The 13,509-nt window shown below is 40.5% G+C and overlaps 1 protein-coding gene across 4 annotated transcripts in view; it reads right to left on the reverse strand.

The window, feature by feature from the left end:
• Window positions 1-13,509, reverse strand: part of sema5a (sema domain, seven thrombospondin repeats (type 1 and type 1-like), transmembrane domain (TM) and short cytoplasmic domain, (semaphorin) 5A) — a 193,270-nt gene that overhangs the window by 6,772 nt on the left and 172,989 nt on the right. For all 4 annotated transcript variants that reach the window (XM_029697428.1, XM_029697432.1, XM_029697435.1 and 1 more), the window contains 5 exons: window positions 13,244-13,453; window positions 2,224-2,394; window positions 1,896-2,051; window positions 792-836; window positions 52-263 (listed from right to left, as the gene is read on the reverse strand). In XM_029697428.1, the coding sequence (XP_029553288.1) occupies window positions 52-263; window positions 792-836; window positions 1,896-2,051; window positions 2,224-2,394; window positions 13,244-13,453 (794 nt within the window). The remainder of the gene's footprint in view (window positions 1-51; window positions 264-791; window positions 837-1,895; window positions 2,052-2,223; window positions 2,395-13,243; window positions 13,454-13,509) is intronic.

A 13,509-nucleotide genomic window follows, 5' to 3' on the forward strand; every position in this document is an offset into this window, starting at 1 on the left:
AGGTGAGCCTGGAATGTTCTAGAAGGCCACAGAGTGTGATAGTATACAAACCTTAATGGCCTCCACCGAGTCATATTTGTCCAGTTTGTTGATGTGGTTGGTGATGGAGGTGTTGAGTGGTGCTGCTGAGATGGGGTGGATGACCGTAGCATCGTGAGACTGCTGCTGGTAGCGCTGGCAGTAGGTGTACACTAGTAAAGTGACCAAACAACCCATGATAGAACTACTCAGGCCTACAGCAATCATATGGAACAGGTTGAAATCTGGAGAAGGAAAAAAGAGAGCAAAAAACGTTTTCAATGGTCAAAATAAGTTGACTGTGCAATGATTGATGTCACGTTAATACGTGTGGATGAATTCATTATTGATACCAACAAATATCACACTACATTATCACACTACCACACTACATTATCACACTTTCACACTACATTAAATACCACACTACATTATCACACTAGCACACCGCATTATCACACTTTCACACTACATTAAATACCACACTACATTATCACACTAGCACACCGCATTATCACACTACCACACTACATTATCACACTACATTATCACACTACCACACTACATTATCACACTATCACACTACATTAAATATCCCACTACATTATCACACTATCACACTACATTATCACACTATCACACTACATTATCACACTACATTATCACACTACCACACTACATATCACACTTTCACACTACATTAAATATCACACTACATTACTACATTATCACACTATATTATCACACTACATTAAACCCATACACACTCATACCTCCGCATCTTCTCTCCTCCTGACTTGAACGAGCAATGGAGACTTCTGTAAAAGAGAAAAATAAAAGAGATGCTGAACAGAAGAACACACTTCTTCCCCTGACAAAACTGTATAGATAGTGTTGAAGTCTTTGAGCATTATATTGAGAATGAACCAGAGGATGATAAAGCCCATCACTAGACACCTGAAGAGTTTTATGATAAGTACTGTATGATAATTAGTGTATCTGGCCTCATTACGGGAAATGAAGTACACAACCCTACTAACGACCCTTAATGGAGTGGCATTCCCATTAAAACAGATGAGTGATAAGGAACTAAAGACAAACTGGTGTTTCAGAAAGATAAAGTGTACACTTTTAGAAAAAAAAGATGCTATCTAGAACCTAAAAGGATTCATCAGCTGTCCCCATATGAGAACCATTTGAAGAAGCCTTTTTGGTTCCAGGTAGAGTCCCTTTTGAGTTCGAAGTAGAACTATTTGGGGTTCCTCTGTGTAAAGGGTTCTACATGGAACCCAAAAGAATTCTACCTGGAACCAAAAAGGTTTCTATCTGGAACCAAAAAGGGTTCTCTTATGGGGACAGCCAAAGAACCCTTTTGGAACCTTTTTTTCTAAGAGTGTACTCAAACTTATCACCTAGCATAGGCTACGGTCATATCACTGGAGCAGTTTTGAAGAAATAATCATGTTTTATGGGTTGCTAAGTGTTAGTTAGTCCAAAGTATTCTGCGATATAAAATCTATCCGGCTCTGGTAGCTCGAGTAGTATTGTGTCCATTGATACTATGTAGAACACATCATTGTTGAAGACATCAATGGGTGTGTTTGACTGAGCCTCAGAACTCAGAGAGAAAGAGGTCTAATTATCCAGTGGTGTAGTAGAAATCAATGTTCTGGTGTGTCTCACATTACACCCTGTCAATAAGGGAGACACCTGTCTGGATACACATAAATACTATCTGGCCTATGCATGTGTGTGTGTGTGCGTGTATGTGTGTGAATGTGTGTGTGTGTGTGTGTGTGTGTGTGTGTGTGTGTGTGTATGTGTGTGTGTGTGTGTGTGTATGTGTGTGTGTTAATCAGTATGTATGTGTGTATTACCTGGTATAAAGTTGGAGTCAGGTGGGCAGGCCCTGGTCTCGGTGTGGTTTCCTGAACACTGGTTTCCAGTAGGGAACAGGATGTCACAGTGACGGACACGCAGCTGGGAGCCAGCACTGTCACACTGGGACCATTCAGACCAGTTAGACCAACTCTCTGGAGACAAAACATAACCACATCAGATTACTGGGCTGCTGAATACACATGCCAAGAGTCATAGAGAAAACTGATGGTCCATGTGATTGTGTGTGTGTGTGTGTGTGTGTGTGTGTGTGTGTGTGTGTGTGTGTGTGTGTGCGTACCTACATGTGTGTATGTGTGTGTGTACCTGGACATGATTGTATGTTACAAAGAGCCTCTTCAGTGTGCAGTCCCAGACAGATATCTCCTCCGTAGGCTGGTGGGGGGTTGTTGCAGGTGCGCGTCCTCATATAGTGTCCCCCTCCACACGTCACTGAACACTTAGACCAGCCAGACCAGCACGACCAGCTACCATCCACTACACAGGAGGAGAGAGCGGGAGGGGGGTGTTGAGGCAAGTACTGGGTTGTTGAGAACAGAGTCCATGTGTGTACTGTACAGTGTAAGAGTGTGTGTGTATGCCCATGTGTGTGTAAGTGTGTTCCTGTTTGTGTGACGTCTAGTGCTTGGTATCACATGAAGGGAGGAAAAACAAGAAGGACTTGATGGTTAATTTCCCTTTGTTAATTAGTGGAGAGTCTGGAGGGGGAGGAGGGGGAGAGGAGATGAGATGAGGGGTCAGGAGGGGGTTGGTTTGAGCAGCTGGATGAAACAAAACCTGCTAGCTGTCACATCTGAACTAGATCCAAACACACAAACACGTTAACACACACACACAAACACGTTAACACACACACACACACACACACACACACACACATACACACACACACACACACACACACACACACACACACACACACACACACACACACATCTCATTGTGCTGTTCTTGCTTTGTCCTAGAACTGTAATGTCTCGACGACATGTCAGGGAAGGACAAAACCTCATTGGGGTTTTCGGGATTTGTCCAAGAACCCAAAAAAAGGCCTCTCAATAAAGACTGAGAACAAAATCCTTTCACTTCATCTGAGGAGAAAAATCTCTTTTCAGGGCCATTTCAGAATTGGTTTTAAACAGCTCAGCCTGTAAGGCACTGGCTGTGTGGTAATTGAAGTTCCCTTGGTCTTTGTCATCTCTGTGTAATTTCTCTATGGTAAAATGACACGAGTCGATTCTTGCCTGCACATGATGGATAGTCTCATCTCCATCAGCCGCTGCAGAAAACTAGGAAAGATTCATTTGTTTCAAAACCAGATGGACTTCAGACATAACATCTCTCTCTCTCTCTCTCTCTCTCTCTCTCTCTCTCTCTCTCTCTCTCTCTCTCTCTCTCTCTCTCTCTCTCTCTCTCTCTCTCTCTCTCTCTCTCTCTCTCTCTCTCTCATTTCAAAGGCCTTGGCTTAACTGGCGGATGGATTATGTCTTGAGGCGCGGCCTACGTCCAAAAGATCATCACACTTCCAGACGAGGGCTAATTTAAGCGAAATTACTATTAATTATTATTCACACTATGCAAAGTTGCACCATTCCTATGAAATCTCTTCGATTCAGGTGACTTGATAAGTCTCCATTGTCTACATCAATAGAACTGGAGGCTGACTGCTGCTCCTGCAATTCAAGCCCTCAGAATAGTTGTATGTTTAGTTAGCTAGCTTAGAGCTATAGTAAAGTAGAATTTTAAATCTTTACAAACAGCCTTCCATCCTTTGTTGAACATTTTAATTGGTTCTACTCAATGACATTCCTAAGGGCTGTCAACTTAATCTGAATCAAACATTCCAGAAAAGAACACAGACGGGAAAATACTTTCTTTTCCTTTTTTTTACATTTTAGCAGACACTCTTAACCAGAACAACTTACAGTAGTGAGTGCATAAATGGGAATCGAAGACTCAATCTTGGCATTGCTAGTACCATGCTCTACCAAGTGAGCCACACGGAACACACAGGGCTTATCCTGAAGTAACCCGGCAGTTCACTCCAGGTGAGTAAGTGTCAGAGGGGAACGCTAAGAGCTAGCTACAGTGCCTTCAGAAAGTATTCACACCCCTTGATTTTTCCCACATTTTGTTGTGTTACAGCCTGCATTTAAAATGTATTAAATTTAGATTTTTTTAATGTCAAAGTGGAATTATGTTTTCTAAATGTTTACAAATTAATTAAGAAAGAAAAGCTAAATTGTCGTGAGTCAATGAGTATTCAACCCCTTTGTTATGGCAAGCCTAAATAAGTTCAGTACTAAAAATTTGCTTAACAAGTCACATAAGTTGCATGGACTGAGTGTGCAATAATAGTTCAACATGATTTTTGAACGACTACCTCATCTCTGTACCCCACACATACAATCTGTAAGATCCCTCAGTTGAGCAGTGAATTTCAAACAGATTCAACCACAAAGACCAGGGAGGTTTTTGCATGCCTAGCAAAGAAGGGCACCTATTGGCAGATGGGAAGAAGAAAAAAAGATGACATTGAATATCTCTTTGAGATTGTTGAAGTTATTAATTACCCTTTGGATGGTGTATCAATACACCCAGTCACTACAAAGATACAGGCAAATCCAATACAACACATTACTGAGTACCACTCTCCATATTTTCAAGCATAGTGGTGGCTGCATCATGTTATGGGTATGCTTGTAATCGTTAAGGCCTTGGGAGTTTTACAGGATAAAAAATAAACGGAATGGAGCTAGGCACAGGCACAATCCTAGAGGAAAAACTGATTCAGTCTGCTTTCCACCAGACAACCTAAAACACAAGGCCACATCTACACTGGAGTTGCTTACCAAGGAGACAGTGAATGTTCCCGAGTTACAGTTTTGACTTAAATCTTCTTAAAAATATATTGGAAGACCTGAAAATGGTTGTCTAACAATGATCAACAACCAATTTGACAGAGCTTGAAGAGTTTAGAAAATATTACATTGGAAAATGTAGCACAATCCAGCTGTGGAAAGCTCGTAGAGACTTACCCAGAAAGACTCACAGTTACAATTGCTGCTAAAGGTGCTTCTACAACGTATTGACTCAGGGGTGTAAATGCTTATGTAAATGAGATATTTCATTTGAAATACATTAGCAAAAATCCTAAAAACATTATGGGGTATTGTGTGTACATGGGTGAGACATCTATTTAATCCATTTTGAATCCAGGCTGTAACACATCAAATTGTGCAATAAGACAAGTGGTATGAATACTTTCTGAAGGCACCGTAGCATTAGCAGCTAAACCCTCAAGGTAACTGGGATGATGGATCTTCGATCAACTCAAAGAGCATCAGTGAGAATGTGGTGGGTCAGCATCTCAATGCTCCCCATTCATAGCCTCATTCATGACGAGACAGACAGGTTCTCTCCAGTGAATAAATTAACAGCTAAAATCACAGCTTTGGTTCTGTGTCAGCACATACAGTATTATGATGGATAGCTGTTGTTGAAGGCATTATCAGACACCGGTCTTGCTTTGTCCTAGAACTGTAATGTCTCGACGACATGTCAGGGAAGGACAAAACCTCATTGGGGTTTTCGGGATTTGTCCAAGAACCCAAAAAAGGCCTCTCAGTAAAGACTGAGAACAAAATCCTTTCACTTCATCTGAGGAGAAAAATCTCTTTTCAGGGCCATTTCAGAATTGGTTTTAAACAGCTCAGCCTGTAAGGCACTGGCTGTGTGGCTGTGTGTACTGTATCTCACCTGGAAACAGAGTCGTGTGTGTGCATGTGTATGTGTGTGTGCGAGATGCTAACTTAGCACTCCTTTCAAATACGACTGATTAATAATGATTTGAAACAAACTCCTTGTTGTGTGTTTGTGTCTGGCGTGTGTGTGGTGTGTGTGTGTGATGCCATGTGTTCTCTTTAATTAAGAAGCTAAGCAGGAGGATTTCCATTTAGATGGCACATTTCCTTCTACCGTCACTATGAACACTAATTTAATTACAATTGCTTCCTTTCCGTTCCCCCTCAGGTAGAAGACTGGAGAAACAGACGCATTGTCTTTGGCTTTTCACAACAGAGATTGAGACTCGCACACAAACGCACAAGTTAATGCATGCAAGAGTGCAAGTGCATGTGCACGCACGCACGCACGCACACGGCTCCCCGTAGCTAGCAGTATAATTGCCCTGAAATGTAATTACAGTCTTACACGCTGTGGGGATTGTGTCTCTGATTCCAGCTGTAAATTTGTGTCTTCGTCACACCTCCTGACTTAAACACATTCCTATTGTGTAGTTTTGTGCTTCATTATATTCATTATGAGGATATTTATTCTAATTTCTTTATTTCTTTATTAATTTCTCATGGATGTCATATTACTGAAGCTTTCCTGTTTTCACTCAGTGTGTAAATGAAAAGCCCTCCACAAATGCAATTTATTATTATAATTATTCATATTATTATAGGGTTGTGTGTGTGGATGTAGAGTAGGTGTGTACTGTGTCTCACCTGGAAACAGAGTCGTGTGTGTGCATGTGTATGTGTATGTACAGGTAACTGCCAAAAAAAAGGAAACACTTGAGTAAATGAGGGAAACTAAGTATATTGATAGCAGTTGCTTCCACACAGGTGTGGTTCCTGAGTTAATTAAGCAATTAACATCCCATCATGTTTAGGGCCATGTATAAAAATGCCCAGTTGCCCATCATTTCGGCTACCATGTCTAGAAGCAATAGTTTCTAACTATTTTAGCACTGCTCTGAGACATGCATGGGGACTGGTCTTGATAAATCAATGAGATTTTTCTTTTGACTGAATCTCCATTTGGGTATTGGTTAGACTACAATTATACAAATAGGTTGTAGACATGTTATGTTCTTAGTGTAACCTTTATTTAACTAGGCAAGTCAGTTATGAACAAATTCTTATTTACAAGGACAGCCTACTCCTTTCTCACCATCAGGGAATTGAACCCCGGTCTCCCGCGTGCCCGCACAACACGGGGATTCTTTAGCTAAAGAGCTCAGTACTGTACTCCCGACTGTCACGTTGTACAGCGCCATGATTTCCGTTCCATCCTAACGGAAACCCAGAGGGTTTTTAATTTTTCTTGGAATAGAAACACCATAATATTAATCCAATTAATCCCAAACTCTAAAAGTAATTGTAAAGGTAGATACAAATTATTTGTGACATTGTGGTTACAATAAAAAATGTAAACAAGATGTAAACAAGATGCTGTGTTTATATTTACAGTAGTGATGGACAGCTGGTGGCATTTTGAAAACAGGTTTTCAAACACTTGTAGCCCGATTAGCAGGACAATAGACACTTTATAGCCCAGCTACTGTAGGTGTGAACATCCCTCTACCTGCAAAAAATGACATTGCGACCAAAGAGTGAGACGAAATGGACATTGTTTTCATGAAGCCAGCTTCTTTCTATGGTGCTACCCGTTCCAGGGTTAGGACCGTAACCACCAGCTTCTTTCTATGGTGCTACCCGTTCCAGGGTTAGGACCGGAACCACCAGCTTCTTTCTATGGTGCTACCCGTTCCAGGGTTAGGACCGTAACCACCAGAGGACTTGAAAATGAGCCGGAGCTGAGAGGATCACCAAAGCTAAAAGATATTTTAGTTTCAGCGCATTTTCTTTAAAAAAAAATATATATTGCCTATCAATGTGTAGACATACTGTGTAATAAAATTGATAATTAAATAAAGGTTAAATAAATAAAAAAAATATAAAAATTATTGTGTACCAAAAACGTGAATGTGTTTTGTACGCAGTATTTGTGTGTTGGAGTCACTTTTAATTCTTAATTGATCTACAGTTTCTATAATAGGCCGCTGTAATCAATGGGGGCTCAGGGCGGGTCCATTCTGCTCATCTGATGAAGGTGCACATGGATCAGATTCAAACTTTGAACACCGAGATTGAGTCATTGAAGGCAGACCAGCAGAAAGACAAACATTATCTGAGGGCAGAGATACGGGCGACAGCTGAAGCATTGCTCCAGAGCCAGGCGGCATTGGTGGAGAGTCAGGCGGAGAATGACGCGTTGAAGAGGGCGAGGAACGAGATGGAGTCACAATCGATGTCAGGCACACCTGTGAGCTCTGGAACTCCACCTCCGACAGGCAGAGTCAACATACCTGGCGGGTTCATCAGGTAGTCGGTTCACCCTGACATTTCCATTTCTCTTCTGACAACAGAACTTGACTCACTGCTCACTAGGCACAGCAAGGGGCGTCCGGACAATTATACTGTTCTGCTATATCCTAATAAACAAATGCCGGTGGCTTATATCTTCAAAATGTTTTAGATGCTTTATTATCGAAATGTGAAAGCATATACTGTACAGTACTGAATTTCTTCATCAGCATCTTTATGACTTATTTAATAAAATAATGATAAAAATACTCAAAATGCCGATGTTTATTTAGTTATGGATCCATAACAAATTACTATGGGAATAAATGTCACTGAATTACAGAAATATTGGAACAAAGTTGTCTAATGAAGGTAAACAAATTGTTGCTTACTGGAAAATACTCTTTCAAACACACATGGTTACATTGTATAGCACCATCATGGCTATTAGCAGGTAGCTGGACAATAGAGGGTAGAGGGAGAATTCTATCGTCAAATATATTTCGTAGGTTGGCCGTGATTGGTTGCAATTTCAGTTTAATCCACCAGAAAAGACAAAACAAATAACACAACAAACAAAACGTATTATTATTAGGATCAGTTAGGATCACCACTTTATTTTAAGAATGTGAAATGTCAGAATAATAATAGAGAGAATTATTTCTTTAAGCTTTTATTTCTTTCATCACATTCCCAGTGGGTCAGAAGTTTACATACACTCAATTAGTATTTGGTAGCATTGCCTTTAAATTGTTTAACTTGGGTCAAATGTTTTGGGTAGCCTTCCACAAGCTTCCCACAATACGTTGGGTGAATTTTGGCCCATTCCTGACAGAGCTGGTGTAACTGAGTCAGGTTTGTAGGCCTCCTTGCTCGCACATGCTTTTTCAGTTCTGCACACACATTTTCTATAGGATTGAGGTCAGGGCTTTGTGATGGCCACTCCAGTACCTTGACTTTGTTGTCCTTAAGCCATTTTACCACAACTTTGGAAGTATGCTTGGGGTCAATGTCCATTTGGAAGACCCATTTGTGACCAAGCTTTAACTTCCTGACTGATGTTTTGAGATGTTGCTTCAATATATCCACATCATTTTCCTACCTCATGATGCCATCTATTTTGTGAAGTGCACCAGTCCCTCCTGCAGCAAAGGACCCCCACAACATAATGTTGCCACCCGCTTGCTTCACGGTTGGGATTGTGTTCTTCGGCTTGCAAGCCTCCCCCTTTTTCCTCCAAACATAATGATGGTCATTATGGCTAAACAGTTCTATTTTTGTTTCATCAGACCAGAGCACATTTCTCCAAAAGGTACGATCTTTGTCCCCATGTGCAGTTGCAAACCATAGTCTGGCTTTTTTATGGCGGTTTTGGAGCAGTGGCTTCTTCCTTGCTGAGCGGCCTTTCAGGTTATGTCGATATAGGACTTGTTTTACTGAGAATATAGATACTTTTGTACCTGTTTCCTCCAGCATCTTCATAAGTTCCTTTGCTGTTGTTCTGGGAATGATTTGCACTTTTTGCACCAAAGTACATTCATCTCTAGGAGAACGCATCTCCTTCCTGAGCGGTATGATGGCTGCATGGTCCCATGGTGTTTATACTTGCGTACTATTGTTTGTACAGATGAACGTAGTACCTTCACGCATTTGGAAAGGATGAACCAGACTTCTGGAGGTCTACAATATTTTTTCTGAGGTCTTGGCTGATTTCGTTTGATTTTCCCATGATGTCAAGCAAAGAGGCACTGAGTTTGAAGGTAGGCCTTGAAATACATACACAGGTACACCTCCAATTGACTCAAAGGATGTCAATTAGCCTATCAGAAGCTTCTAAAGGCATGACATCATTTTCTGGAATTTTCCAAGCTGTTTAAAGGCACAGTCAACTTAGCGTATATAAACTTCTGACCCACTGGAATTGTGATACAGTGAATTATAAGTGAAATAATCTGTCTGTAAACAATTGTTGGAAAAATTACTTGTGTCATGCACAAAGAAGATGTCCTAATCGACTTTCCAAAACTATAGTTTGTTAACAAGAAAATTGTGCCGTGGTTGAAAAACGAGTTTTAATGACCCCAATCTAAGTGTATGTAAACTTCCGACTTAACTGTATATATATTTTATCCCAGCCCCCGTCCCCACAGGATCCCTTTTGCCTTTTGGTAGGCCGTCATTGTAAATAAGAATTTGTTCTTAACTAACTTGCCTAGTTAAATAAAGGATAAATAAAATTAAATAGAAATAAATCCAGAAAATGCCAGACTTTGATGACAAAGTTTGATGACAGAATTTGCCCACAAAGGACTGCCACGCCACCTTCATGTTTAAGTGAGCACATCACAAGTCAAGGTGAGTCCAAAAATGTCTTGAATGCTGCATAAATCATGTAATATGCAAGGGAGGTATGTATACTGTAGCTAAGAAAGTAATACTAAGTGTATGTTGTGTAGTAAGCTGTTAGTAGCCCATGTGCTTCACCCTAATAATTTGGCCTATTTTCACCTCTTAATTTCGCCTAACGTTACTGTTCTGACTCGGTGGTGCTGCACATGTAGCCTATAACATGTTTTTGAGAAATGTCATCTAATACTATAAGAGTTTTCATTGTCTGCGTATATGCCCCCTTTATCCTACGGTTCTGACTTGATGTACAGGGAAAATACTGTAAGAACGACCCAAGATCTGCATTCTGTCGTTGTACATTTCAAAAGTGCTGAACACATAGTTATATTGACTACGTCCGTCGTCGCTCACTCATTAATGTTTTAATCGAAATTACAGAATGCCTCTTATCCGCTCATCGTTCCCTTATGCCATAGTTTGTACATCTCAATTGTCAGTAGAAACCACATTTGTTTAAGCAAGTCAGCCATATCAGCTAAGTTTTTTATAAGGCTGTAAATGAGGCTGAATTAACTGTTTCGCTGCCAGACAAGGCTCCGCTGATAGCCAGGTGTAGCAGTGGTAAGGATTCACTCCATGATGCTGAAAAGAAAGCTCTGCTGTTGGGACAGCTTTATGTAGGCCCTAACAGTTTGTGGGCACCGTTTGTCACCATTATAGTGCAATTAATGTATTGTTTAGTGTTGTGTAGTGGCTTTGCTGGCATGCATCTAGGATTTTTTTTCTTCGAGTTTGCCCCACCAAGATTTACATGCTAAAATCGCTACTGCTTATATTCATTATAATGCCATTATCGCTTACGTGCTGAGTTTCACTCTTTATCAAGACCACTTGGTGCTTATAATGATGTTTAGGCTACTGATGTTTTCATCATTTGACCACGCATCTTGCTGACCTTATGTCTTGCTGACCTTATGTCTTGCTGACCTTATGTCTTGCTGACCGTATGTCTTGCTGACCGTATGTCTTGCTGACCACCCGTCTTGCTGACCGCTCGTCTTGCTGACCACCCGTCTTGCTGACCACCCGTCTTGCTGACCACGCGTCTTGGTGGTTGGGGTTTTTATTTCATTTTGTCATTATGAAAAGAAGCTGTTAATGTGTTCCAACACACATGCCTTCTGTTCCATAGTTGTAACAAATGTATTGAACACTTGAATTGGTGTTTTGTGTGTTTCTTTTTTTTTTTTTTTTTTACATATAGCCTACAATAACAAGCTAATGAAAATGCTATTGTGTTATTTGAAAGCCAATTACCCAAGGCCTTCATGAACACAACCTAATCATTCATTTTGTGATAGCATATATGAAATGTATTAATTACAATGTTAGAATGTTGCAGTCAGAATCAGTGGTGCAAAAAGTACCCAATTGTCATACTTGAGTAAAAGTAAAGATACCTTAATAGAAAATGACTCAAGTAAAAGTGAAAATCACCCAGTAAAATACTACTTCAGTAAAAATCTAAAAGTATTTGGTTAATATATTTTAGAATCCCAAGTAAATGTAATTGCTAAACTAAACTCCAGTATTGGGGCGGCAGGTATCCTAGTGGTTAGAGCATTGGACTAGTAACCGAAAGGTTGCAAGATCAAATCCCTGAGCTGACAAGTTAAAATCTGTTGTTCTGCTCCTGAACAAGACAGTTAACCCACTGTTCCTAGGCCGTCAATGAAAATAAGAATTTGTTCTTAACTGACTTACCTAGTTAAATAAAAGTATTAAAGTATAAATAATTTCAAATTCCTTATAGTAAGCAAACCAGACAGCACCATTTTATTATTCGATTCGATTTTTAACGACTAGCCAGGAGCACACTCCAACACCATTTACAAACGAAGCACGAGTGTTTAGTGAGTCCGCCAGATCAGAAGCAGTAGGGATGACCAGGGATGTTATCTATTTATTTATTTTTATTTTGGGGGGTAGATCAGCTTTAATATTGCAGATAGATTGTAGCTTCCATCAATGTAATTGTCTGCATCATTTCCAACCCCCATATGCAGTGCATTCAGAAAGTATTGTGTTACGTTACATTCTTATTCTAAAATAGTTTCTGGTGGATTAAACTGAAATTGCAACCAACTTTCTATGGCTTGTTTTAAAAATAGTGATATTTTTTAGATTATTTCATTTTCAAATAACCAATGTTCTCTTGATAAGTGTGTGAATTGGACCATTTTACTGTCCTGCTAAGTATTACAAATGTACTTTTGGGTGACAGGGAAAATGAATGGAATTATTTTCTTTAGGAATGTAATGAACTAAAAGTAAACGTTGTCAAAAATATAAATAGTAAAGTAAATTATAGATACCCCAAAAAACTACTTAAGTAGTACTTTAAAGTATTTTTACTTAAGTACCTTCCACCACTGGTCAGAATGACTGCTCATTAGCTTGAAGGTGGATCCGTCTATGCCCGGCGGTTCTACTGTTAAAGGGTGTGTGTGTGTGTGTGTGTGTGTGCGTGCGTGTGTATCAGTCACCAGATCTCAACCCAGTTGAACACTTATGGGAGATTCTGGAGCATTGCATGAGACAGCGTTTTCCACAACCATCAACAAAACACCAAATTAAGGAATTTCTCGTGGAAGAATGTTGTCACATCCCTCCAATATAGTTCCAGACACTTGTCGAATTGATGCCAAGGCGCATAGATGCTGTTCTGGCTCGTGGTGGCCCAACACTCTATTTAGACACAATGTTGGTGTTGCCTTTATTTTTGCAGTTACCTGTATGTTCAGGTGTGTATCTCTATATCTCACCAGGGCAGGGTGTGACATTACACTCCTGGTACTCCTGAGCAGGTCCCAGGCAGGTCTGTCCTCCATGGCGTGGTTCAGGGGAGGTACAGGTCCGTTTACGGCTACGTATCCCTCGGCTGCAGTCTCTACTGCACTGAGACCAGGAGCTCCAGGATGTCCAGCCTCCATTCACGGTGTGGCCGGAGATCTTACCCGACAGCAGCAGCTCTCCTAGTGGAGAGCGAGACGAGAGAGAGGGGGTCAGGATGGAGCTGGGACAAATGGAC

Source organism: Salmo trutta, chromosome 2 (genome assembly GCF_901001165.1).
Source record: "Salmo trutta chromosome 2, fSalTru1.1, whole genome shotgun sequence".
NCBI lineage: Eukaryota > Metazoa > Chordata > Actinopteri > Salmoniformes > Salmonidae > Salmo > Salmo trutta.